At 62.6% G+C, this 25,599-nt stretch overlaps 1 protein-coding gene across 27 annotated transcripts in view; it reads left to right on the top strand.

Annotated features, from left to right (window-relative positions):
* The window catches only part of TNK2 (tyrosine kinase non receptor 2), a 41,848-nt gene extending 18,447 nt beyond the window's left edge, over positions 1 to 23,401 (top strand). For 4 of the 27 annotated variants that reach the window (XM_070072277.2, XM_070072278.2, XM_089331903.1 and 1 more), the window contains exons 2-16: positions 3,809 to 3,989; positions 4,665 to 4,735; positions 6,426 to 6,680; positions 7,504 to 7,656; positions 8,433 to 8,710; positions 9,951 to 10,077; positions 10,392 to 10,538; positions 10,622 to 10,716; positions 14,830 to 15,024; positions 17,049 to 17,140; positions 18,127 to 18,246; positions 18,779 to 20,112; positions 20,213 to 20,308; positions 20,426 to 20,553; positions 22,576 to 23,401. In XM_070072277.2, the coding sequence (XP_069928378.2) occupies positions 3,827 to 3,989; positions 4,665 to 4,735; positions 6,426 to 6,680; positions 7,504 to 7,656; positions 8,433 to 8,710; positions 9,951 to 10,077; positions 10,392 to 10,538; positions 10,622 to 10,716; positions 14,830 to 15,024; positions 17,049 to 17,140; positions 18,127 to 18,246; positions 18,779 to 20,112; positions 20,213 to 20,308; positions 20,426 to 20,553; positions 22,576 to 22,582 (3,261 nt within the window). In that variant the 5' untranslated portion in view covers positions 3,809 to 3,826 and the 3' untranslated portion in view covers positions 22,583 to 23,401. Of the gene's footprint in view, positions 1 to 775; positions 1,096 to 3,808; positions 3,990 to 4,664; positions 4,736 to 6,425; positions 6,681 to 7,503; positions 7,657 to 8,432; positions 8,711 to 9,950; positions 10,078 to 10,391; positions 10,539 to 10,621; positions 10,717 to 10,803; positions 12,176 to 14,829; positions 15,025 to 17,048; positions 17,141 to 18,126; positions 18,247 to 18,778; positions 20,113 to 20,212; positions 20,309 to 20,425; positions 20,558 to 22,575 lie in introns of those variants that run through there. The other 23 variants (XM_089331902.1, XM_070072266.2, XM_070072267.2 and 20 more) reach the window with 23 other exon arrangements.
* The last annotated feature ends 2,198 nt before the right edge of the window (positions 23,402 to 25,599 follow it).

Raw genomic sequence — 25,599 nt, 5'->3', positions numbered from 1 at the left:
GTCAGCTCCAGGAACGTGGGGGGCCCATGGGGATGTGGTGGAGCCTCTGCAGCCCCTCGTTGTCTGGGTGGTGGGGGTACTGCTAGGAGACATCCCACTGCTTGGGGTCCTGCAGCAGCTCTGGGGTGGGGTTGTCCCAGGAGGGGTCTTGTGTCATGTTTTGAGGGGTTCTGGACCTTGGCCAGCTCATCTGGGGGAGGAGGCACCCTGGATGTCGTGGGCAGCAGACAAGGCAATCCCAGGGGAGGGGGCGGAGTGCCTCACCCCCACCCCACCCTTGCTCTTGGCTGGGCTGCCCCACTCTGGCAGGCTGCCGGCCTCCTATTTCCGTCGGGCACCAGGGTAACAGGGCCACATGAGGGTCTGAGCCAGGAGACACCCAGCCAAGACTGGGGTGGGGGAGGGGGAGGGTCCAGGAGAGTGTCTGGGATCCAAGCCCCCACGGCCCCAGACAAGCCCATCCGGGGGCCTGCAGTCCCTCTCTGTACATGCTGTTTGATTCACATAGCCCGGCCCCCAGCCCCAGAATCCCAGGAGTTGTCCACAAGTGTGAAGTCTGCAGTGGAAGCCGGAGACAGGGGGCCTTGTGTGTAGGGAGGCAGGGGGCCAGCACGGGCGGCTGGGAGGAAGAGTCCCCCGTTCCTGCCGCCCTCTTGGCAGAGATTCAGAAAGGTCCTTTTTCAGCCAGTGTCAGAGCTGCTCGGCTGGGGAGGGCGGGCGGGAGGGCGGGAGGACAGTCGGGTGGGGGAGCCAGGGAGTAGGGCTGGAGCTGTGACCAGTGCACTGAGGAGAAGACAGCAGCAGGAGGAGGACCCAGGCTGCAGCCAGCCAGGAGGAGGGCCAGGCCGGGCTGTGGCCACCCAGCGGGCTTGCAGCAGAGCCGAGGGGCCTGGCCCGCTCCTCTGCCCTCCCCCAGTGCGGGGCTTGGGGGACCCCTGGCCAGCTCAGGAGCTGCTGCTCACCCACTCCCCTGGGCAAGATTCGCAGGGACCCGCTCAGGGGGTCCCCTGGGTGGCGATGCCAGCGGCTCGGCGGTTCCCCGGCCTCGAGCTCTCCTTCCCGCTCCTGGCCAGACTGCGGCGACGTCTGTACACAGTGAGTGGGGGCTGGGGCTGGGTCGGCTCCTCCGTGCCTGCACTTCACCTAGGGGCAGGGGTTGGGCCCGTCGGGGGCCGAGGAATGGGTCTGCGTGGCCTCCCCTCTGGTCTCTGCATAGGTACTTGTGCCAGGTGTATTGCATGCTGGCCACAGAGCTGCATGTGTCAGACACAGGTGTGCAGACGCTGTGCTGGGGGCCAGGCACGCTGCTGTGCTTCACAAAGGGACCCTTGGGCTGGAGGGGGAGCTGGCCAGGGGGAGGGGGCCTATCCAGGGTCGCCCTGGGCTGAGCAGGAGCCACGGGACTGGAGTCCTGACTCCTTTCTCCACACCAGGCTCTCTGCGTTCTTCCCAGCCTTCCCCCACACTCCTTGCACAGAGCGGCCCTGTTCCCGGGGTGGGGAGCAGGGAGGGGCCTTGTTCCCTGGGCTGGGGGGCAGGGAGGGGCGTGTGAGGGAGAGGGTGCGGGCTGCTGTGCTTGCTAAGTAGCTTTGGGGAGGAGGGTCAGGATGAGGGGTCTGGAACCCTGGGACTTGGGAGAGGGTGCAGAGGGAAGAGAAGGGGACCCCAGACTGTCTGCCCTGCAGGGGGCTCGAAGCTGAGCAGGGCAGTGGGGCCGGGGCAGGGAGGGTAGCAGTACCGGCCGGCTCCCCCAGTGCACCTGTGGGCTTCCCTCTGGAAAGCACTTGCGTCCCACACCCTCTCTGTAAGCAGATGAGCTCGTGGAGCGCGAGTGAGTCAGGACCGCTGAAAGCTTAGAGCTGTGCCCGGCAGCGCGCGAGTGTGCTTGGAGCATTAGGTGGTGTTTTTACTGTGACTCTTCTGAAATAAAATTAATACAAGTTGAATCCGTTAACTCTGCGTGTGCAGCTGTAGTGAGACAGCATAATGCCAGCTTAGATGCAAAGGAGACGTGGAAGCAGTGGACAGTGTTTTGTGTGTTCTGATGTGTGAGCGATGGAGTGAGCTGCCAGTGGTGGGAACAGTTTCCGGGAAGCAGGGCTGTCTACCATTGCTGGCTGGCAGGAGTTTGGAAATCAGGCTGGGTTGTCTTCACTTTCCAAATAGTGGACTTCCACTGTGTTGTGAATACAACTCCACTTTCTCCTCCGTTTACCCTGTGGGTCTGGGAAAATTCAGTGTTTATTGAAGCTGCCAAAGTGCTTTCTTGTTCTTGTGTCAAGTGGGATTGGGTTGTGGGTTTGGGTGATTGTTAACGATTTCACCTGCATGAATTTCAGTGGTGGGGGATTTGGGACAGTGTGAGACTGTCCTGTGCATTGCGGGATAACTCGTGGTGTTCCCCATCTCCCACACACAGTGAGTGATAGCCAGAGCTGGCCTCCCTCCCCCACCCAGAACCATCCAAATAATGGATGACAGCTTTAAGTTTGGAAGCTACCGGCCGGCCCAGCTGCCTGGCCCAGTGGCCTCGGTGGACGAGCCAGGGTTTGAACTGAGGGCTCCTCATTCCTCTTTGTCACTCTGTGCTGCCCTGAGTGGCCTGGAAAAGTCTGAGCTGCCGGCACTGTGCTGGCAGGACCACTGGGAAGTGTGGGGGTGTGGGCTGCTAGGGCCTGCTTCTTCTAGAGCTGGAGATGAGGCAGCCCCCCCAACCCCAAGGGGGCACGGGGAAGGGGTCAGGGACAGGCTTGGTGTCCTGGGGGTCAAGGCCCCTTGGCTTTGAAGGGGTCAGCCGCTTCTCTCTGTGGGTCTGGGAGAGTGTGGGTCAGAGGTCACTCTGGTAGCGGACTGTGGCCTGCAGTTGTGTTTTGTTTGACCAATACGTGTGTGTGTGTGTGTGTGTGTGTGTGTGAAACTTGAACTAGTTGATGCTGTCTAAATGTCTGGAGAGAGGCATCATGTTAAGTGAAAACAAGGAGTAGAAGGGTGTGGGCGTGGGTGGTGTGAATATTTACATGGCAACATGAAGCCTGAAAGGGGACGTATGGGACATTACTGGCAGCCGGCTTCGGCTTCGGGGATAGGTGCAGTAGGGGAGGTCCTGAAACCTCAGTGTTTTCCCAAATGCATATATCACTTCCATAAAAGAGCTTTAATAGTGGGATTTCATCTGCAAATTCAGAGTGCTGGTGTTTCTTTAAGAAGCTGAAAGCTTTGGCAACAGCCCTGCAGTGACTCCTGACAACCAGGACAACCAGCCGTGGACAGGAGCTGAGCTCCCCACCGACTGGGGTGTCTGCAAACCCGCCCAGGGCTGTGCACTTGCTGTGGCACTTGGGTGGGGGCCTGAGGCAGGGTTCGGATTGGCGGGAGAGGCCCCAGTGACATTAGGCATCGGAGGAACTTAGCTTAGGGCGCATCTGGGCCCCAGATCTCCAGGTGGGATCCATCAGATAATGGAACCTGAAAGAACGTTTCCTGGAGAAACCCTGGGTGGTTTTGATCCCATTTCAGTTCCATGGGCCTGTGACCCAGTGAGCACGCTGAGCCCAGAGGGGCTGATCTCGGGTCACTCGGGCACAGAGCCCAGATTTGGAACCAAGTAGGACTCTGGCTCCGGAGCCAGGGCTGTCTCTCGGTTGCCCTGCCTCTGCCCTTTCTTGCTGGCGGGGCCGTGGGGCTGGGGTGCACCGTTGTTTGGGGAGTAGAAAAGTGGCGGGAGCCGATGCAGGCTGCCCCGTGGTGGGAGGCAGGTGGCCCGCGGCACTGACAGGCAGGTCGCTGAGCCATTCTCCCCTTCCCCCAGAGGCTGGGGAGCAGCAGCATGCAGCCCGAGGAGGGCACAGGCTGGCTGCTGGAGCTGCTGTCGGAGGTGCAGCTGCAACAGTACTTCCTGCGGCTCCGCGACGACCTCAATGTCACCCGCCTGTCCCACTTTGAGTATGTCAAGAATGAGGACCTGGAGAAGATTGGCATGGGCCGGCCTGGTAGGTGGGACGTCGGCCTTGCTGGCTGCTCCGCATAGCACTGGGGAGGTGGCGAGGAGGGCTGGGAGGGCCCCAGGGGTGCCACACGCCGAGGTGCAGGTGCACTGCCTTAGGTAGAGCCCTGGCTCCCCAGGATGCCCCGCGTGCCCCTGTTTGTTCTATCATTTGTCGGGGGCACTTCCGCGATCTCCCACTTGTGCAAGTTCCCGGTGCCCAGAGCTCTGGATGGAGATGGATGCTGACCTCTGTCTGCCTCCCCTAAAGATCTACTCTGAGTCGAACTCACATCTCTCTTCAGATTTATCCTCAGAGAGTGGCTGTGGCATATGGAAGTCACGGTGTTCTCTGCAGAACGTCAGAACTTACCAGTGCATTCAGCCTGAAAGAAATGGCTAAATAGTCATAGGCAGTGAGCAGCTGGGACAGGAGCCCTTGCACATGTGGGACGCTGGCCCCGCTTTGATTCCCGCCCTCCCCCCCCCCCGAGTATTGGGAGACAACCGCTACTGCTTGGTGTTGGGGGGTAAGCGGCCCCATCTGTTTTGAGACCACTGCCTAGCGGAGACCATGAGGCCCTGGTTGCTTGGGCCTCCTAGTGTGGTGGGACCAAGGATGCCCGGGGCGTGGTGCTGGGAGCTTCCTCAGCAGCCCTGGGTTCTCCTTCCCTCCCTGCAGGCCAGCGGCGGCTGTGGGAGGCCGTGAAGAGGAGGAAGGCCCTGTGCAAGCGCAAGTCGTGGATGAGCAAGGTGGGTAGGTGGGGAGCCCTCCCCGACGCCCCGACAGGCTCAGTCGCTCTGTGTTTCCTGGCACTTTGTACAGGCCTCCCTCTGCCCGCGGCTTATCAGGCAGGGCGCTTGTGGAGCCGCTCACCTAAGTGTCTGTCTCCGCCAGAGATGGACACGTGAGCAGCCTGTGTGCTCGCTGAGGGCCCCGCGGAGGAGACAGGGGCTCGTTGACAAGTGCTCCTTCACCCGAGCCGGGCGCTGTCTGAGTGCCGGGGCCCAGGGCCAGCGTGGGGCGGTGGGGCCTGTCTGGATCCAGGGCATCTGCGTTGCTTCCCTCCCCTCCCGCCCGCTGGGCCTCTCTGGTCATCCAGCCCTGTTGACAGCTTCCTTTCCCACAGCCGCCCGCCCTTCCCCGCCAGGCCTCGTCCTAATTTGGGTCTGTCCTGTAGCGAGTGAGTCCCTGGTTGACTCAGTGGAACTTTGCCCATTGTCTGGAAGACAATGAGAGAGGAAGTGAGCCAGCCAGGGCCTCCCTCTCCACTTCTGGCCTCAGGGCTTGGGCAGAAGCTGGGCAGGGCAGAACAGCTGGACTGGGATTGGGCATCAGAGATTTCCTGGCCATCCCTTGGGATCCTGAGGCCTTTCCTGGGGACACTGTCCTGGTGCCTTGCCCAGGTTTTGGGGAAGGATGAGTGTGTTAGGCAGGTGGAGGTGGGAGAGACGAGCCATGTGGCGTGCTGGGGTATGGGGGGTCTTGGTGGGGCAGTCACCACCCTCCCCAGCCCACAGCCATGTCCTCAGGAAGATGGTGCCGGCCCCATGGCCTGGCTCACCCTACAGGGCCGTGACAGGGGTCCCCCAGGTAAGCGCTGCACTGAACTCACTAGCGTCAGGAATTCTGGTTACTGGGAGGAATGGCGGAAAAGAAACCCTCAAATTTGAGAGGCCTCCTTAGCCCAGGTCTGCCCCCTCCCGCGCCAACTCGGGGGGCTGGGAGGCCCAGACTGAGAAAGGCCCAGGCTTTGGGTGCCCCAGTAGAGGCGTCTACGCCAGGCCAATGGGCTCCTTCCTTCTGTCTCTTGCCCCTTGCCCCCTTGCTTATCCAGCCCAGGCCTCAGATCCCCTCCAGCCCTCTTCCGTCTTTCTCCAGCCCCGGCTCTAGGCGCCACTCCAGAAACCCAGCTGTCTTCCCAGGCTCTCCCCCAGCGAGCCCAAGCTCCATCTGCAGCACACACAACACACACCCTCTTCCAGCCCAGCCTCAGACTAAAATTATCCTCTCCCCTGGGCAGGATGAAGGGCAGCCGGCTCCCTGGGGAGGGCAGAGACAGACAGCGCCAAATGGGCAACCCAGAGAAGGGGCCAGGGCTAAAAATGGACAGGGCGGCGTTCGTGGAGGGCCCCTCGGGCTGCTGCCCGTCTTTGTGGGTTAGGGGCTGGGCGCTGAGCGGGGGAGGGGTGAGGAGGAGACCCAGACCACACGGATGGGTGGGGTCTGTCCGGGCAGCAGGGTGTGGGGCCGCAGCGGCTCCAGGCTGGTTCCGGCACCTTCCCTGACACCGCTCTGAGGCTGTGGGTCCCTGCGTCAGGGTGTAGGGTCTGGAGGGAGTCTGTGCAGCCAGGCTGTCCCCTGGCAGTTTGGCGAAGCAGGGGGGCCAGCCCACCAGCTGGATCAGCGGGCTGGGCCTGAGTGACGGGCCCGGGGGCCCAGGGCTCCATCTGGCCCCTGGCTCTTTCCAAACAGGTGTTCAGTGGAAAGCGGCTGGAGGCCGAGCTCCCTCCTCACCACTCTCAGAGCACCTTCCGGAAGACCTCCCCTACCCCAGCGGGCCCCGCGGGGGAGGGGCCCCTGCAGAGCCTCACCTGCCTCATCGGGGAGAAGGACCTGCGCCTGCTGGAGAAGCTGGGCGACGGCTCCTTCGGCGTGGTGCGCAGGGGCGAGTGGGACGCCCCCTCTGGGAAGACGGTGAGCCCCGCGTCCCGCCCTGCCGGGCACAGCCAGGAAGGTGGCTTGCCCTGCAGTCCCCACTTCGGTTCTCTTAAGCACATTGGTTTCTCTTTTTGATTATGAAGATAATGTGCTTGTTGTAAGACCCTGGGAACTATGTGAAAATTAAGAAAACACATTGCTCGCAATGCTGCCACTCAGAAAACAGAGTTGGCGTTTCTGCCTCCCACCTCCCCTGGTATTTTGCTGGACTCAGTTAAGGTAAAGATCTTGGAGACAACTTTTTCCTCTTGTCCTTGCTTCCTGCGGGACAACGTACATCCACTAAGACAGCTAACCCTGAAGTGGAGCTTGCTTGCCCACCAACCACCGTAGCGTGGCCCAGGCCATGGGTAAGACTGCCCCCCAACCTGCCTCTCCCCCTTCCCCCAGGGGAGCTGCTTTCCTGACTTCTAGCACCATAGATGAGGTGTTGTTTTTTTTTTTTTGTCATAATTTAAGACATCTTTTTCCTTCTACACACAAACACCTAACGTTCCATTGTATTATAAAATCATCTTATACCATTTTACTACTCTGCCATCACACTGGGCATCTCGTAGCTTACTGTGGCTCCAGGAAGGAGAGGCCAAGCTGGTGCCCCCAGCTGTCCTTGCCCAGCCTGGCCGCAGGCAGAGTGTGCAGCACGGGCACCGGCGACACCTTCACCGCCTGAGGTGTGCTGGCCTGAGGCTGGAGTGGGGGCGGGGGAGGCCAGCCGAGCTGGCGGGGGCGGGGCAGACTGGCTCCGAGTGGGGGTGGGGCGTGAGTCCTGAAGCCCTGCACGTCCCACTCTGAGCAGGTGAGTGTGGCTGTGAAATGCCTGAAGCCGGATGTGCTGAGCCAGCCAGAGGCCATGGATGACTTCATCCGTGAGGTCAACGCCATGCATTCGCTTGACCACCGCAACCTCATTCGTCTCTACGGTGTCGTGCTCACCCCGCCCATGAAGATGGTGAGTGCCCTGGCCCAGGGGAGTCACAGGAGCAGGGTGAGAGGCCTGTAGGCTTTGGGCTCCCGGGTGTGCCCCTCTTCCTGCCTGTGCTGGGGTTGCTTTGTCCACACTGAGGTCAGAGGCCCCCCGCTGATGGTGGTAAAGGGGGCTCATGGGCCTAGCCCTGGGGCTTTCTCTGGGTTGCTAGCACGCATTGGCAGAGTGTTGCACCCATGGGAGGAGTTGGCCCTTAAGTCTAGTTTTTGGAACTTGTTTTTAAAAATTTAACCATTATTTATGTGTTTGCAAGGCAGAGTGACCCAGAGGGAGGGAAAGACAAAGGGAGATCTTCCATCTGCTGGTTCACTCCGTAGGTGGCTGCAATGGCTGGAACTGGGCCAGGAGCCTGGAACTCATCCGGGTCTCCCACGCGGGTGGCAGAGGCTCAGGTCCCTGGGCCATCTTCCTCTGCTTTCCCAGGCACAATAGCAGGGAGTTGGATTGGAAGCAGAGCGGCCAAGTCCTGAACGAGCACTCCAGTATGGGATGCTGGCGTTGCAGGCAGCGGCTTAACAAGCTATACCACATCACTGACCCCAGTGTTTAGAATGTCTAACCCGAGTCTTTTGAGTTCCTTCTCTCTGGGCCTCAGTTTCCCACACTGTGTGGAGGCCAGGAAGCAGCAATGCTCATGGCTCCGCCAGGCCTTCAGGGGGTTCCTGGGGGCCCAGCTCGGGGTGCTGAGAGGGGCTGGGGCTTACCCAGGCGTGTTCCTCCCTCTGTCTCCTTGGCCTCAGGTGACAGAGCTGGCACCTCTGGGATCGTTGCTGGACCGGCTACGTAAGCACCAGGGGCACTTCCTCCTGGGGACCCTGAGCCGCTACGCTGTGCAGGTGGCTGAGGGCATGGGCTACCTGGAGTCCAAGCGCTTTATCCACCGTGACCTGGCTGCCCGCAATCTGCTGTTGGCTACCCGAGATCTGGTCAAGATCGGGGACTTTGGGCTGATGCGAGCACTGCCCCAGAACGATGACCACTACGTCATGCAGGAACATCGCAAGGTGCCCTTTGCCTGGTGAGGGGCAGGCGCTGCCAGCTCACAGGGTCTACACCCAACCCGGGGCCTCCTGCACCCATCACGGCCACGACTCTGTCTGGGCCTGCCCCTGACCGGCCTGGGCCTGGGGTACCCCTCTTGCACAGCCATCCCTTCACCCGTCTGTGTAGTAAATCCTCGAGGTCCCGGGTGCCAGGGTCTGGGTCCCGACCAGACATAGAGACAAGGGGCCTGTTACTCAGTGGGCTAGGAAGAGGCTTCCCAGGGGACTCAACTGTGAAGTTGTCCAGGCAAAGACTAGTTAACGCTCTCTCGTGGTAGAGCCAGGATGGGCCCCGTATTCTACAACCAGGGCTGCTCACCTGCATACTGGGGGGTTATGTGGCACACCACCGTGTCCCCTGTGGGTTGAGATGACCGTGGTCCTCCTGTGCCAGGGGTACCGTCTCCCCGCTTCGGAGTGCAGGGCGCCGGTCCGGCAGCCCTTGTGAGCTAGGTTGCATGGCTCCCCTGTTAGGAGCTCGCTTTATACCCAGGGCGGTACCGTATTTCCTGGAACTTCCCTGTTGACATGGAATAATTGACAGCAGCCTTCTGGTTGGGGGTAGACTGTAGACTGTAGACCCCTCAAACTTTGTGAAGTGAGCAGCTTGAAGTTCCCTTTTCACGGACAGGGAGGGCGTGCCCTGGAGACTCCCCGGGTCCCCTCCCGTCTGAGTGGCAGGTTGCGCTCAGTCTGGGACACTCCCCCTCGCTCTGTCCCCAACTCCAGACTGCCCCCTCCCAGCTGTAGGCAGTGGCGTCCAGAGGCAGCGTGGGTATATTTGGGTGAAACCAGGATGACTCTTGGCACCCATTTTGGTTCTTCCCCAGGCCCTATGTGAATTTCCCACCCACGCTTTCCTGCTGAAATGGCCCAAATCCCAGAATCCTGTCCCAAGTCTGGGCATTGTGGTCTTCCCACCAGTTAGAGAACAGCCCGCCCGCCCCTGCCCTGCTTCCCGGCTGGGCACTTCACCCTCCTCCTCCCACCCTAGCTGCACGTGAACGAGGGACCTCAGTGCAGGTGGGGTCAGTGCACCTGCACACCGCAGTCAGGAAGTCCCCTCCTGTCCACTCGTCCCTGTCCCCAATACCCGCCGCTGGGCCTGGCTCCAGGCGACAGCAAATGCCTGTGAGACCAGTATTCTGTGTCCGTCAGGGCTCACGCAGGTAGGGGTGCACAGGTGGCCCTTTCGTTGACTCCTGCCTCTGCCAGGTGCGCCCCGGAGAGCCTGAAGACACGCACCTTCTCACACGCCAGCGACACCTGGATGTTCGGGGTGACGTTGTGGGAGATGTTCACGTACGGCCAGGAGCCCTGGATCGGCCTCAACGGCAGTCAGGTAAGGGGGCCGCGCTCTTTGTGGGCGGGTGGGGGTTAATTCCCTCCTTGGCACCCAGTCTGGCCTTGCTGGAACTGGCGCTCCTCTCCCTGCCCCAAGTCTGCCTCCAGGTCTCAGGAGGGGCTGACAGACAAGAGGTTGATGGGGGCGGGGAAGAGCTGGGACCTACTGTTGTCTCCTAGCCCTGCCATGGGTGCCAGGCTTCTACTGTGGAGGGCAGGCCTGGTGGCCAGCGGCAGCAGTGGCAGATGCAGCCTGGGCTGCAGGGACCATGGGAGGTGAAGAGCTGAGTGCGCTGCCTGTGCTCCCGACAGATCCTACACAAGATTGACAAGGAAGGGGAGCGCCTGCCGCGGCCCGAGGACTGCCCCCAGGACATCTACAATGTCATGGTCCAGTGCTGGGCTCACAAGCCAGAGGACAGGCCCACGTTTGTGGCCCTGCGTGACTTCCTGCTGGAGGTGAGGGGCTGAGCTGGGGTGTCCAAGTGAGAGGCTGCCCTGGGTCAGTCCCAGGGTGGGCAGTGACCTGTGTCTGCCCCCAGGCCCAGCCCACGGACATGCGAGCCCTGCAGGATTTTGAGGAGCCAGACAAGCTGCACATCCAGATGAATGACGTCATCACCGTCATCGAGGGAAGGTAGGACCGTGCCCTGGCCTGGGAGCCCTCCAAGGACGTGGGCCGGCAGGGCGCGCACACAGAGGGCACACCGTGGCGGCGACGGGCGGGGTCAGGCCCGAGCACCTGGGGCCGAGGGCACAGATGCTGCCGCTGCTTCGCAGACAGGGTGTTCCCTGTCCCCTGCGCCTGCTGTGTGGATCAGGGCTGGGCTGCCAGGTTGGTGAGGAACAGGAAGTGGCCCAGCCTGGCCCCGGGCCACAGCCGAACACTCAGGAGCGCCTGTCATTCCTTCAGGACTCCTGACCGCCCACCTGGCTGCCCTGCAGGACCCTAACACAGCCTGGACCTGCCGGGCCCCGCCCTCTTCCTGTCCTTTCCGAGTCCTGAGGCTCCCCTCAGGGCTTCCGGTGGCCTTGGCCTCCCCTGTCCTGTGCCTGGGCCTCCACCTTCACCCCTTTCTTGCGAGTCTCTCCTTGCAAGGCCCTCTCTGTTCCTGCCCTCTGCCCTCCCCTGCCCATGTGCCCAGAGCAGTCTCCGTCTGACAGGCCCAGCGTCCCCTGAGTCACCGCTCTTACCTGCAGCCCCCGCACTGTCAGCACCTGTCCCGGGAAGCCCCGCCCACATGCACCCCACCTTCTGTTATCTGATCCCCTGAGTGTCTGAGGAACTAGTTGGGGCAGGGCAGCCTGGAGATTCCTCTGGGGGCTGGGTAGCCCAGAGGGCCTGGACCAAGAGTGAGGCAGAGGAAATGCCCTGTGCTGCCCACTCCTCTGGCTGCACCAGGCCAGGCTGGGGGGCAGGAGGCTGCCCCGTCTGTGTGGGTTTCAGGTGGCGGGGAGCCTGTGTGCTGTGCCCCTAGGGTGGAGGAACACACCCTGAGCCCCCCTCTCCAACGTAGTGTCTGGGAGCAGGAATGGCACCCAACAGCCTGCAGGAGGCGGGTTCAGGTAGAGAGTCAGGGATGGCCGGGGAAAGCAGAGAGCTGCTAGGGGGACAGAGACAGGGTGGGGGCAGGGAGGAACAGCTGTGGGTACAGCACGCCCCTCAGGGGGCCCTGTGGAGGGGCCTGACAGGGCCTGAGGCCCCAGGTCTGGGCCTGCAACTGTTCCCACCCCCAGGGACTCTGGTAGGTCCTGGTCTTACCACTCCCATCTCTTGCCCTCGGCTGGAGCCTGCCTTCCCCAGAGGAATGACTCAGGAACTTGGTGTGTCTCTGGGGCGTGTGTCTCTGGAGCTGGTGCCCTGGGTCAGCACCGGAAGGAGGCAGGCTGTGGGTGGGGCTGTGGGAGTGGCTCCTCCTCGGAGGCCCCGGCCCTGCCGGTCCAGCCACAGGCTCCGGTTGACCCCAGCTGCTGGCTCCAACGCCGGGCTGCTGCCCCTGACGGTTGGACCCACAGGGCTCCTCATCCTGGGCCGCCAGCCCTGACTGGGACCTCAGTCCTGCCCCCAGTCCCTGGAGCTGCTCAGGAGGTGGGAGGTGAGGGGCGGATGGACGGGAGGTGAGGGGTGGGCATCCTGGTAGCCGGTGAGGCTGGGGAGTGGGTCTGCGCGTGTGCGCGGTCCCTGAGTGTCCGTGTCTCTGTCGGCCTGCGCGTGCCTCCTTGTGTGCACGGTCCCTGAGTGTCCGTGTCTCTGTCGGCCTGCGTGTGCCTCCTTGTGTGCGCGGTCCCTGAGTGTCTCCATGTCTGTCGGCCTGCGCGTGCCTGTGTGGGCTCCCTCTGTCTCACTGCCTCCTTCTCCATGCTATCCTCCTCCTTGCTGAAACTGTCTGCTGGCCCCAGCTCTGGAGTTCCCCGGCCCAGCTGTGCCTGATCCCGAGGTCCCAGCGCTTCTCAGGCACTGGGCAGCCAGGAGGCTGAGCTTAGGAAGCTGCCCAGGCTCAGAGGGACGGGGGTGGCGGGGCTTCCACAGAGGGTCCGGCCAGGAGCAGGCAGTCTTCACCTTGCGCTTCCCCAGAACTGACCCTGCCATCCGTCTGGAAGGCCTGGGCTTGGTCCTGGAGCCCCTGCCTCCTGAGGTAGGGAGGCGAGGTCAGCAACCAGTACCTGAATGATCCCTCAAGGCGGGGGGACGCCCACGGAGAAGGGGGCAGGAGGGGTGTGTGTCGTGAGCTGAGGCCACGTTGTTCGGCCATTTCTGGAGTACTTGTGGCCAGGACAGGGACAGGGTCCGACAGGTGCGGAGCTGGGGCAGCCTCCGGCCTTCCTTGGCCCAGGCCCAGCTTTCCAGTCTTGTCTGCCCCAGGAGCTCGGCCAGGAGGCCCAAGGGCAGCAGCAAGTGGGGAGATTGCGCTGGAGGTGCCGTTGGCCTCTGCTCGGCGCTGTGGATGGCAGGCCTGGTGCTCCCCGCGCCACCAAGGCTCTGGGGCGCACAGGGCAGGAAGAGAGGGTGCGGCTGGAGCAGGCTGGGCTGGAAGGGACGGCTTCCCAGGGGGTGGGGGCAGTGAGATGCCGCACCGGCTGCCTGCAAAGTTCCTTTTGAGGTGTGTGTTGCTTCTGAGGGGCTGGGATGCACCTCGGGGGCCTCTCTCCTTTACACAGCCTCTGTACCCCGACTCTCCTGCCCCCAGGAGCAAGCGTGCGTCTGAGAGACAGTGCTGGGACTGACCGACAGCCACCCTGGGGTCCCTGGTCTCCGTCAGACCTCTGCTCATCCCTTGCCCTCTGCAGAGGGGGTCCAGAAGGAGGCTTCTGTGACAGAAGCTGGGCTGAGCCGGCAAGGGCAGTGGGGCGGAGGGAGTGGCCCCGGCCCGACCTGGCCTTGGACGGGAGTCTATTCTACTCGGAACAGCGGCTCCGCCTCAGCCACGGCTCTCTCCCGAGTTAATGAGCACCTCTGCAGAGGTGTGGGGAGCAGAGTCCAGCGTCCAGCCCTGGGGTGGAGGGACCGTCAGGTCGAGGGCGTCACTGGGGAACTGGTGGGGGTGCCGTGGGGGGAGTGGCCTTGGGTCCCCGGTGCCAGCTGTTCCTCCCCAGCGCCTGACCCTGGTGACCGTGTGCTCCGAGGGGAGCCTTTGTCTCCTTGAGGCGGCCCTGCTATTTCTGGATGGGCCTTGTGCCTTCTTGGGGTGGTGTCCTCTCTTCCTTCCTTTCCTGCCCTTCCCACCCTGGAGGGAGCATGGGTAATCACAGGGTTGCTGGTGTGCTGTTTCTGAGGGGCTGGGCTGTGGGAGCTCAGCACCACCTCCCCTGCCCCACCCCGAGGACACTGTGTTGGTGGCCTTGGGTTTTCGGTCTCTGGGAGGTCACGCTGCCCCAGCTCCTGCCACCAGCTTCCTGCAGGCCCTGTGGTCTGGCTGCATTTTGGAGCCTCTCTCTACATTTCTGGTCCTGGGCCAGGTGAAGTAGGGGTGGCAGGGAGGGCAGGCAGCCTGGTGCCACGTGTGTCCCATCAGCGTGAGGGCTGTCCCCACTTGTGCCTTTGCCAAGGCTCGCCCCGCATCAGGCAGGAATCTCACAATCCTTAGGGCTTGCAAACACCAAAGCGCGGGGGCCCAGCCCCAGCGCAGGCTGCATCTGCCCTGGGCAGGCGCTCCCTGCTAGACCTCTCGCTTTAAGACATGTGGAGCTCCCTCCACTCTTGGGGAGAGGAGCAGGGTGGCAAGGGTGAGTCCTCACCACCCCGCCATGGAGAAGGCCGCAGCTGCACCCCGGTGCCTACACACACTTGAAGCTGGGAGTAGACAGTGCGCCGAGGGCTTGGCTCCCAACCTGGTACTGAGGTCCGGGTGTCTCTTGAGTCCCATGTATCTCAGAACCACTGGGACCCAGCTGAGGAGTGAAATCCAGGGGCCAGGAGGCCTGGGGCTGGGGAAGGAGGGACGCCAGGGCGTGAGCTTTGCAGACTTAATTCCTGAGTCCGCTGAGATCTATCTGGTAACTGTGGGCACGTCGTGTCGCCTGTTGGGACCTGTTTCCTTATTTGTGAGCTGTGGGAAGAGCTGCCTGAGCCACCTAGAGAGCTCAGGGTACAGCTGTGTGCAAGTGGCAGGGATGGGGAGTGGCAGAGGGAGGGGCGCCGAGGCCGGCTGCCTGGCCCTGAGGCCCCGCCCTCGTGCTCGCCTTCTGCCCAGGTGAGCAGTGTGAGAAGGGTTCCACCACCTCTGCTTACTGCGTCCTCTCTGTCGGGCAGGGCCGAGAACTACTGGTGGCGCGGCCAGAACACACGGACGCTGTGCGTGGGGCCCTTCCCTCGCAACGTGGTGACCTCGGTGGCTGGCCTGTCGGCCCAGGACATCAGCCAGCCCCTGCAGAACAGCTTCATCCACACGGGGCATGGCGACAGCGACCCCCGCCACTGCTGGGGCTTCCCCGACAGGATCGACGAGTGAGTGCGCAGCCTCCCCGGCCCCAGCCTTGTTCTTGGGAAGCTCCAGACCCCTAGGCAGCCACAGCCCAGGAGTCGGGGGTCCTGTTGGGAAGGCCCTACTGTGTCGGTGAGCTCCCGGGGTGCAGAGCGGGTCGCTCAGCAGGTGGCATGGTGCATCTGCCTCGAGGTCAAGGTCGGGGTTGCGAACGTGCTGTCTGCATGTGCAGCTCCAACTGCTTCCCAGAGGCGGTTCCCAGGTCCAGCACCTAGGGCCCCCGGGTGCACAAGGGGGACAGTGTGGGTCCATCCTTCAAGTCCCCAAACCCTGTTTTGCCTACAGGGAGAGTCTGCCGGGCGGCTGTGGCAGGGGCCTCAGGAGTTTGCCTGTCACAGTCACCTGTAGCAGGTGTCGTGCCGCACTCTGAGGCCCTCACACACGCTGCTCTGCCTTCTGACCCCGCACGCGCTCCTGACCCCCTGCCCGGGGCCGGGGTTCATGCCTTGTCCTTCGAGAGCCTTCCTCCCGGATGACACCACAGGGCAGGCTCGGCGCTGCGTCTTCTGCTCTCACAGTGGCGTCCTCAGTGCTCTCCTGGCTTCAGCGCCGGTGGATGCGCTGGGGCAGCACCGCTCATGGGCTCCAAGCGGGCCCGTGCAGGGGAGCGGCTCCCTGGGCAGCCGGGTGACCCCTCGCACGGGGACAGGGCCATGGGTGTCTCGGACCAGGAGCAGCAGAGCCACTGTCTGGCTTCCTCTCTCTGCCTCACCGCAGTCCCGTGCCCGGCACACACTGCCTGAGTCTTCCTAGCTGCCTTCCATCCCTGAAGCACAGGCAAGAACAGGATGTTGAGGCAGAATGGGGTGGGGTGCGGGTGCCGGAGAGCAGGGCCCCGCTGAGTGCTGGCTGTCAGTGCCGGGGCGGAGTTGGGGACAAGCAAGCATCCGGCCTGCCCTCCGGGGCCCATAGAGCCCTCTGTCTGCCCGCACTTTTCGCTGCCCTGCCGTGGGCACAGGTCTCATTGCCCCACAGCATCTCATTGTAGGCAAAACTCAGGTCAGGGGCCACTAAGGATGGGTCCACACTCCCCCTGGGTGCAGAGACCCCCCAGGCCATAGCCTTACCCCTGCTGGCATACTGGCCTGAGGGCACAGCCTGGGGAAAGGTCGCGACCCCTACCTCTGAGCAGCCGTTTCTGTCACCTGCTGCCGGGGCCAAGGTCCTGGAGGTGTGCACAGGCCTGGCTGGGGGCGCGCCTGGTTCACAGTCAGGCCAGCAGGGCTGGGGGGAACTCTCCAGGGTGACCTCGGAGGGGAGCCACCCCGCGGGCCTGTACCTGGGACGAGGGTCGCTGTCTCCTTGTAGTAGAAGGGTGAGGTGGGGCGGGGGGTGGGGGGACACAGATCTGGTCATGTCCTGGACGGCCCCCCTCCCTGGGACCCCCAGCAGCTCCTTCCGCCAGCCTACACGCCCCTGTGCAGCCCTTTCTCCTGCCAACTTCGCACATGCATGTCCTCCCTGAGTGGCGTGCTGAAGCCAGGCCCTCCTGCTCCATGACCCACACACAGAACACCAGGCCCTGGGAGGGGCCAGCCCCTGTCCGTCACTCCCAGAGCCAAGTGCGGGCCTGTGTGGGAGCAGGCCACCACCCGCTGCCCCACTCCTGGCCTGCTGTAGCCATTCTGGCCCTGTTCTTCCAGGCTTGAATCAGCCTCGCTGACTAAGTCCCAGATCCTGACAGTTGGTGCAGGGGTTGAGGGTGCAGGAGGCCCAGCCTCCCCAGCTCCTGGCAGGGCCCAGCAGGACACCTCCCACCCACCTTGCCTGAGGACCATGGCCCGGATGCCTCTGCTGCGGGCCCTCCCCGTGCGTGGGACCTGCGGGACAGATCTGCAGAAGGGACTGGAGCTGGAGCTTGGGCCCGGGGAGCCACGTGCTGCCTGCCCCTCAGCTTTCCCTGTGACACTCAGAGTGGCAGGTGTGGCGATTCTGCGGGAGCCCACTCCCCCCACCCCCTGCCTCTGACCTGGCTCTCCTCCCACAGGCTCTACCTGGGGAATCCCATGGACCCTCCTGACCTGCTGAGCGTGGAGCTGAGCGCCTCCCGGCCCACCCAGCCTCCAGGAAGGGGGAAAAGTAAGAGCCCCCTGCTTCGTGGTGTCCAGGTCGTTGGCTGTGGGGGCTTGGGGCGGGGGGTACTGCTTTCTCGGGCTGCCCTGGGCCTGCGGTTCCGGCTCCAGGAGCAGCGGGTGGGACAGCTGCGTCCCTGGCTCTGGCTGGGCGTGGGGTAGAGGACGAGAGGCAGCTGTATCCGCCGAGGTGGACTCCCTCGGCTTGGTCCTGCATTAGCCCTGCCTGCCTCGGCTTCCCCCTCCCTCCTGCCGCCCTTGTCGCTGGCCCTGCTCTGATCCTGGCTTTCCTCACTGCGCTTAATCCCGCTCTCTCCTGAGCCAAAACCACCCCACGGCCTGCATCTCCCAGATCCTCTGCCTGTGACTCCGGAACCCCATCATCCGCATCCTGCCACTGCAGTGCCTCGCATGTGCCGGGTCCTTTGCTCCTTCACGCGCTCCTATTCACTGCTCTCTCTCTCCCTCTCTCCCCCGACTCTGTTCCCCCTGCCGTCCCCTCTGTGCCTCTCTGTCCCCCCTTCCTGTGCCCTGTCCCACTCTGTCCCCTCCCCTGCCCTGTCTTTTCTGTCCCCCCCCACTCTGTCTCCCTCCCCTGCCCTGTCTGCTCTGTCCTCCCCCTCCCCTGCCCTGTCTGCTCTGCCCCCCCCACTCTGTCCCCCTCCCCTGCCCTGTCTGCTCTGTCCTCCCCACTCTGTCCCCCTCCGCTGCCCTGTCTGCTCTGTCCTCCCCCTCCCCTGCCCTGTCTGCTCTGTCCCCCTCCCCTGCCCTGTCTGCTCTGTCCCCCCGTCCCCTGCCCTGTCTGCTCTGTCCTCCCCCTCCCCTGCCCTGTCTGCTCTGTGCCCCCCCTCCCCTGCCCTGTCTGCTCTGTCCTCCCCCCTCCCCTGCCCTGTCTGCTCTGTCCTCCCCCCTCCCCTGCCCTGTCTGCTCTGTGCCCCCCCTCCCCTGCCCTGTCTGCTCTGTGCCCCCTTCTCTGCATGGCCTTTCTTGTAGGGGAGCCTCCGCCTCGCCCACCTCAGCCTGCCATCTTCACTCAGAGTAAGTGGGGCTGCTCTGGATGCCTTGGCCCCTGCCCCCGCCCCCTCTCTCCTCTCACTCCTCTCCTCCTGGAAGGTACAGAGCCCTGGTGGCTGGCTGGGTGGGAGGGCACGTGGGTGTGTGCCGTGAGCTTTTGGGCTTGGCTGGGCCCAGCATGCCTCCCCCACCCCCAGTGCCTGGGCTCCCCCACCTCCCCGCTGTGCCCGGGTCCGGGCCCTGCCTCGCTGCTGTGTGGACTAGCAGAGGTGGTTGGTCACTGTCCCCCTCCTGCCAGGGGGTGCTGCCCGTAACCCCTGCCTGCACTAACAGTGGCCGCCGTGGGGTCAGTGGAGGCTTGCTAACCCAGGCCCAGGAGCAGGGCCGTCTGGGGTCTCGCATGGCTGGAGGGGGCCTCGGAGTCAGTCAGGCATGGGCATAGGTTTCCATGGCTTCAGTGAAGGCAGGGGGCCAGCAGTGGGTCCCATCCTGTCTCTGGAATGGGGTCCCCCAGGCACCCAAGAGAATTGCAGCAGCAGCCTCTGGGAGTTGGGAGCGGGGAGTTGGTGGGGACGCTTGGCTCTCCTGCCCCTGACACCACCTCCTATGGGGGTCTCTCTGTCTATCACAGAGCCAACCTACGACCCTGTGAGTGAGGAACAGGACCCACTGGCCAGCGACTTCAAGCGGCTAGGCCTGCGGAAACCCGGCCCAGCCCGGGGGTTGTGGCTGGCGAAGCCGTCGGCCCGGGTGCCGGGCACCAAGGCGAGCCGCGGGGGTGTGGGTGAGGCTCCGCTCATCGACTTCGGCGAGGAGCCCGTGTTGCCGGCCCCGCGGCCCTGCGCGCCCTCCCTGGCACAGCTGGCCATGGACGCCTGCTCCTTGCTGGACAAGACCCCTCCACAGAGCCCCACGCGGGTGCTGCCTCGGCCCCTGCACCCCACACCCGTGGTGGACTGGGATGCGCGCCCCCTGCCCCCGCCCCCTGCCTACGATGACGTGGCCCAGGACGAGGAGGACTTCGAGGTCTGCTCCATCAACAGCACCCTGATGGGGCCTGGCCAGGGCGAGACCAACTACGCCTTCGTGCCCGAGCAGGCGCGGCTCCCCCCGGCCCTGGAGGACAACCTTTTCCTCCCGCCCCAGGGGGGCAGCAAGCCAGCCAGCTCCGCCCAGACTGCCGAGATCTTCCAGGCGCTGCAGCAGGAGTGCATGCGGCAGCTGCAGGTCCCGGCCGCCTCCCTGGCACCCTCGCCCAGCCCTGGGGGCGAGGACAAGCCCCAGGTGCCCCCCCGGGTGCCCATCCCGCCTCGGCCCACACGTCCGCGAGCTGAGCCATCTCCAGCCCCAGCAGGCGAGGAAGACATGGGCCGGTGGCCCGGGCCTGCCTCCCCTCCCCGAGTGCCTCCCCGTGAGCCCCTGTCCCCTCAAGGCTCAAGGACCCCCAGCCCCCTGGCGCCCCCTGGCAGCTCTCCTCTGTCCCCCCGGCTCTCCAGCTCCCCTGGGAAGACCATGCCCACCACCCAGAGCTTCGCCTCCGACCCCAAGTACGCCACTCCGCAGGTGATCCAGGCCCCCGGGCCCCGGGCCGGCCCCTGCATCCTGCCCATCATCCACGACGGCAAGAAGGTCAGCAACACCCACTACTACCTGCTGCCCGAGCGCCCGGCCTACCTGGAGCGCTGCCAGCGTTTCCTGCGGGAGGCCCAGAGCCCCGAGGAGGAGCCCGCGCCCCTGCCCGTGCCCCTGCTGCTGCCCCCGCCCAGCACCCCTGCCCCTGCCGCCCCCACCGCCACTGTCCGGCCCATGCCCCAGGCTGCCCTGGACCCCAAGGCCAACTTCTCCACCAACAACAGCAACCCAGGGACCCGGCCAGCAGCCCTGAGGGCCGCTGCTCGGCTGCCACCCCGGGGCTGCCCCGCGGACGGGCCGGAGGCTGGGCGGCCAGCCGACAAGATCCAGATGGTGAGTGGCAGGCGCGGTTTCGGGGTGAGGAGGGGCAGGGGCCCAGGGGACCCAGCGGAGTGGGCCTGCGTGGTGCTGACGGGCGGGTGGGTGTGCCCAGCTGCAGGTCATGGTGCATGGGGTGACCACAGAGGAGTGCCAGGCAGCCCTGCAGAGCCACGGCTGGAGTGTGCAGCGGGCTGCCCAGTATCTGAAGGTACCACCACCACCCCTGCCTGCTCCAGCGCTCAGGGACCCCGCTGCTCCCAAGCCCCGCCCCCGGCCTGTGCCCCTTGGCCCCAGTGTGTCCCACGATACCCGCTCTGCCCCGCAGGTGGAGCAGCTGTTTGGGCTGGGTCTGCGTCCCCGAGGGGAATGCCACAAGGTGCTGGAGATGTTCGACTGGAACCTGGAGCAGGCCGGCTGCCACCTCCTGGGCTCTTGTGGCCCTGCCCACCACAAGTGAGTGAGCGCCACACTCTGCCTCGCCTGCGTGGCCCAGGCCTCCCTAGCGGGGGTGGGGCAGGCAGTTTGGGTTGAAAAGTTTCTCCTAAATGAACTCATTTAGACATTTTAGCCACTTGGTTTTCAGGTGAGCTGGTGAGCTGGTGAGTAGGGGAGGGGATGGCCTGACCCCGCTCGCCCCTGCCGAAGCCGCTCCGAGTGGCTCCAGGGAGAGGCGCTCTGGGGACCCAGTGATGGAGACAAATAGGAGGGCCCTGCAGAAGGTTTATGGAATTAAAAGATGACTTTATTTTGGAGAAAAGGTGTTTAATCTGCACATAGTTTTTTTAAAAAAATTTTTTTAAAGATTGATTTATTTATTTGAAAGAGTTACACACAGAGAGAAGGAGAGGCAGAGAGAGAGAGAGAGTGAGTGAGTCTTCCATCCGTTGGTTCACTTCCCAGTTGGCCGCAACGGCCGGAGCTGTGCCAATCCGAAGCCAGGAGTCAGGAGCTTCTTCCGGGCCCAAGGACTTGGGCCATCTTTTACTGCTTTCCCAGGCCGTAGCAGAGAGCTGGACCAGAAGTGGAGCAGCTGGGACACGAATCAGCGCCCATACAGGATGCTGGCACCACAGGTGGCGGCTTTACCTGCTGCACCACTGCACCTGCCCCAGTTTTTTTTTTTTTTTTTTTTTTTTAATAATACATGCTTTCTATGAACTTTTTGAAGAACCCACTCATGCATGGATTTCACAATTCATTTTTCACCAAATTTGTCTTTGAATTCCATCTTCCTATGAACTTTTTGTATCTCACCTCTTTTTTATATTTCTGTTTAAAGTAACATTTAACATTTGAATGCCTTTTAAAACTGTTTGAGAGTCAGAGAGACAGATTTCCCATCCACTGGTTTGCTCCTAAAATGCCTCCAACAGCTCCTAGCTGGGGCCAGAGCCGGGAGCCGATCCACGTGGGTGGCACCTATCATTGCTGCCTCCCAGGCTCTGCATCGGTAGGGGCTGGAGTCCGGGCAGAGCCAGGTGTTTAACCCCCACAGTCTGATCGGGGACGCAGGCGTCTTAACTGCTAGGCTGAACTCCGGCCTCAGTACCTTTTTTTTTTTTTTTTTTTTTAAGATTTATTTATTTAAAAGGCAGAGTTACAGAGAGGCAGAGGCAGAGAGAGGAAGAGGTCTTCCATCTACTCGTTCACTCCCCAGATGACCACAGCGGCCGTAGCTGCACCGATACAAAGCCAGGAGCTTCTTCCTAGTCTCCCACACTGGTGCAGGGGCCCAAGGACTTGGGCCATCTTCTGCTGCTTTCCCAGGCCATAGCAGAGAGCTGGACCGGAAGTGGAGCAGCTGGGACTCGAACCGGCGCCCATATGGGATGCCGGCACTGCAGGCAACGGCTTCACCTGCTATGCCACAGCGCCGGCCCCCTCAATGCCTTTTTAAAGGAATGCCCAACCAAGAAAAATCATAACTGGTTACTGCTTTCCTGTAAGAAGTTTATATAACAAAACCAATAGATATGTAAATAACGTACAGTGACGTAAGACGTTAACAAGCCAGAAGTTGTGAAGTGAAGTCACAGAGATGAAGTTGGGGTCACCCTGGGAGGCACGGCACGGGAGGGGGCCCAGCTGGCCTCCTGCTCACCAGCAGCACACACAGGTCCCTATCTGGGGACAGGAGATGTGGCTGCCGCGCGGTCCACAGCACACCGGCCTGGAGGCTCGGCGCCCTCCCACGGTTCCTCTCACTGGTTCGCATCCAGGCACACTTAGGTTTTGCTACACCCGTGTCCGTGGCTACCCTACGGCTCACACACGGTGGCGCGCTCCTCTTGCCTGTGGTTCATCATTTGTTAGAGTAAAGACAGGAGACACTCCGGGCCGGCAGAGCCGCAGACCCAGTGCCCAGCACTGCCGCTCTGCAGCCAGTGTGCCCGGCACCAGGAGCCGACACCTGCCTGTGGTCCGCCTGACTGGCCCCCTGATACAAGGACTGTTGGGCCATTTCTTGTCCTCTAGGCGCTGAGAGTCATCTGTGGAGCCAGAGGGCGTGTCCTGAAGGAATCACTTAAGCCCGTCCGTCTGTCTGTCCGTCGCCCTGAGCCGGGCCCGAGGACCTGCTGCTCCCAGCGGACAGAGCACGGCCCCGCAGCAGAGGCTGGGTGCCCCTTGTGCTCATCCCTCCCTGCCCAGCGCCGTCCCTGCACACTCGGCTCAGCCCGCCGTGCCCCAGCCGAGAGGTGGGAAGGAGCCCTCGGGGGCCCCTCAGCGGAAGGAGCTGCCTCAGGAGGGCCAATGCGTGGCCTGCTGCTGGCTCTGGTCCTTGACTGGACTTGGGGCTGGCGCGGGCCCCCCGGCCCTGCCCAGGGGGCCTGGACACAGGAGGCCAGGCTTGACCTGGCCCGGGAGGATGGGGTGACCACACAGAAGGGTGGGCTGGCCCCTGGCAGCCCCCTCACCCCCACCCCGAGGGCTGGGCCCTTTTCCAGGGAGTCGCTGGCAGACGGCTGGGGTGTCGGAGAGAATGTGACCTGTGGCCTCGCGGCCGACGCACTGTGGGACTTGGCTGGTCTTGGGACCTTGTGCCTGGAAATAGCCCGAGGCGGCTCAGGAAGCAGAGCAGAGGTGCCAGACCGTTCTCTGGCAGGGACCAGGGCCCACGGCCCCAGGGTTGGGAGGAGACCAAGGGGGCAGCTGCCCTGGAGGAGCTACTGCTCCCTCCCTGACCCCAGCTCTTCCCCCGTGCTGTTCTGTGTCGTCCCACCAGCCTGTCACCACGGCTGCTGCCCCAGCTATCAATACCTGCTTCTTCCAGAGAAATAAAGTTAGTTTCTATTTTATGCTACCGCCCTGTGCCCGCCTGTTCCTCTGTCTGTGGTCAGCAGCTTGAGGGCCCAAGGTTCTGTTAGGACAACCGGCCGCGCAGTGCCACCTGCGGGCGGAGCAGGGAAGTGCAGGCTGGGACCGGTGCGGCCACCAGGCTGGCAGAGGGGCCAGAGACCCCAGGTCACCCAGCCGCTGGCTCTCACAGGAACATCCCGAGGTTTTGTTCCGCAGGCAAGGAGGCAGGCAGGAGGGAGCTGAGTAGCTTGTTAACTGGAGCCCGGTCAGGAACCTCAGGCTTAGTGTGTATGAGATGGTAATTTTGTTTCTCTGGATAATATGGTCGCGTGGTTCAAAGTCTAGCCATACTAAAGGGTGGACAGCCTGGGGTCTCGTCCCAGCCATCCCCTCCCGTCTTCAGCATCAGGTTCTCGGGTCTCCCTGGTTTGTTTTTTTTTTTTAGCTTACAGTGTTTGGAACGGTCCCACGGCAGCCCGAGGGGTGGCCCCGGTGCCGTCTCGGGCTGCATGGGTGTGCGGCTCAGCCCAGGCCGAGCGTCCAGGCGCCCTTGGCGAGGTGTGGTCCTTCGCACTTGCTGCAGTTCATCGTGTAGGTCAGCTCTTCCCTCGGTCTCAGCCTGGCGGCAGCCGTGGGGCCAGCTGAAGAGCTCTCTGACTTCGGTCGCACTGACCGGTAGAAAATGCTGTTTCTCCAGTTTCAATTTGCATTCACTTCGCTAGTGAATGGATATGGTTTATTTTTGTTAAGAATTATTTTCATTTATTTGAAAGGCAAAGATAGAGGGAGAGACAGAGAGGAGAGAGAAATCTGTCCACTGGTTTACTCCACAATGGCTAGGGCTGGGCCAAGCCAAAGCCAAGAATCTGTAACACCATCCGGGTCTCCCATGTGGATGGCAGGGGCCCAGATACTTGGTCCATCACCCACTGCTTTCCCAGAAGCTCCTGGCTCCTGGCTTCGGATCGGTGCAGCTCCGGCTGTTGTGGCCAGTTGGGGAGTGGGCCGGTGGATGAAAGACCTTTCTCTCTCTGCCTCTTCTTCTCTGTGTAACTCTGACTTTCAAATATTTATTTATTTGAAAGAATTTCAGAGAGCGGGAGATTCAGAGAGAGAGAGGTCTTCCATCCGCTGGGTCACTCCCCAAGTGGGAGTGACCAATGGCCTGGGCTGTGCCAGTCTGAAGCCAGGAGCCAGGAGCTTCTTCTGGGTCTCCCATGCGGGTGTAGGGGCCCAAGGACCTGGGCCATCTTCCACTGCTTTCCCAGCCATAGCAGAGAGTTGGATCAGAAGTGGAGCAGCCAGGACTCGAACTGGTGCCCATATGGGATGCCGGCACTGCAGGTGGCGGCTTTACCCGCTATGCCACAGCGCTGGCCCCGCTGTATATACTATTACATCATAGAATGTGAGCTGATGCCTTGGGTTTAGGGCCCACCCTGGGTGTCGGTGCTCTGGGCTCCCTGCCTGGCGGGCCTGAGACCTGCAGCCCTGCCACCCTGGAGATCTGGTGCCCACAGACCCCACTGTTCTGCACACCGTTTGCTGGGGGCAACACTTACTTTTAATTTTTAAAATATTACTCAAACTTCATAGCCGGGCAGAAGTTAATATTCAGTAATGCCGGGCCGGCGCTGTGGCTCCATCCGAGTCAGTCAGTAGTTTACATTATAGTCAGCCACACTCTGCATAACATTGGGTTCTGCTGCTCCCGTCTTCCCGGGCCTCTTGTCTGATACATTTTGTTCTTTTTGCTGCACATGGTCATCTATTTATAGATTTTTTTCTGGACATTTTGGACGGGTTGTCATTTTTGCCTAAGCGCTGGCAGCCTCTTGTGTGCTTTACCAGGCATCTGAAGGATGTTTTGCGAGGGCTGGGGCAGGGGGGAGGCGCCAAGGCCCGGCCGCTTCCTGCGGTCCCTGCACTCTCCGTGCAGGACACATGGTTCCCTAACCCTGGGCCTTCCGGAAGGATCTTAAGGTAGAGCGGTGAAGAAGCTGATGAGGTTTGTCACCAGCATGGGGGGGGGGGGGTGGAATGAGCCTAAGATTGCCCAGTACTTTCCTCTGTTGGGCCCTGATGAGGTGACACAAGCTGAAAAGACACAGTTGGCGTCCCCAGGGGGAGGGGAAGGTCAGGCTTTGGGGGGTGCAGACTGTGATGTCCTCCAGCCAGCGCCCAGGGGCCTTGAAAGCAGGG

Source organism: Oryctolagus cuniculus, chromosome 4, assembly GCF_051225735.1.
Source record: "Oryctolagus cuniculus isolate XC-2025 breed Fujian yellow rabbit chromosome 4, ASM5122573v1, whole genome shotgun sequence".
In the NCBI taxonomy this organism is placed as follows: Eukaryota; Metazoa; Chordata; class Mammalia; order Lagomorpha; family Leporidae; genus Oryctolagus; species Oryctolagus cuniculus.
This window is presented reverse-complemented; position numbering and strand designations above follow the sequence as displayed.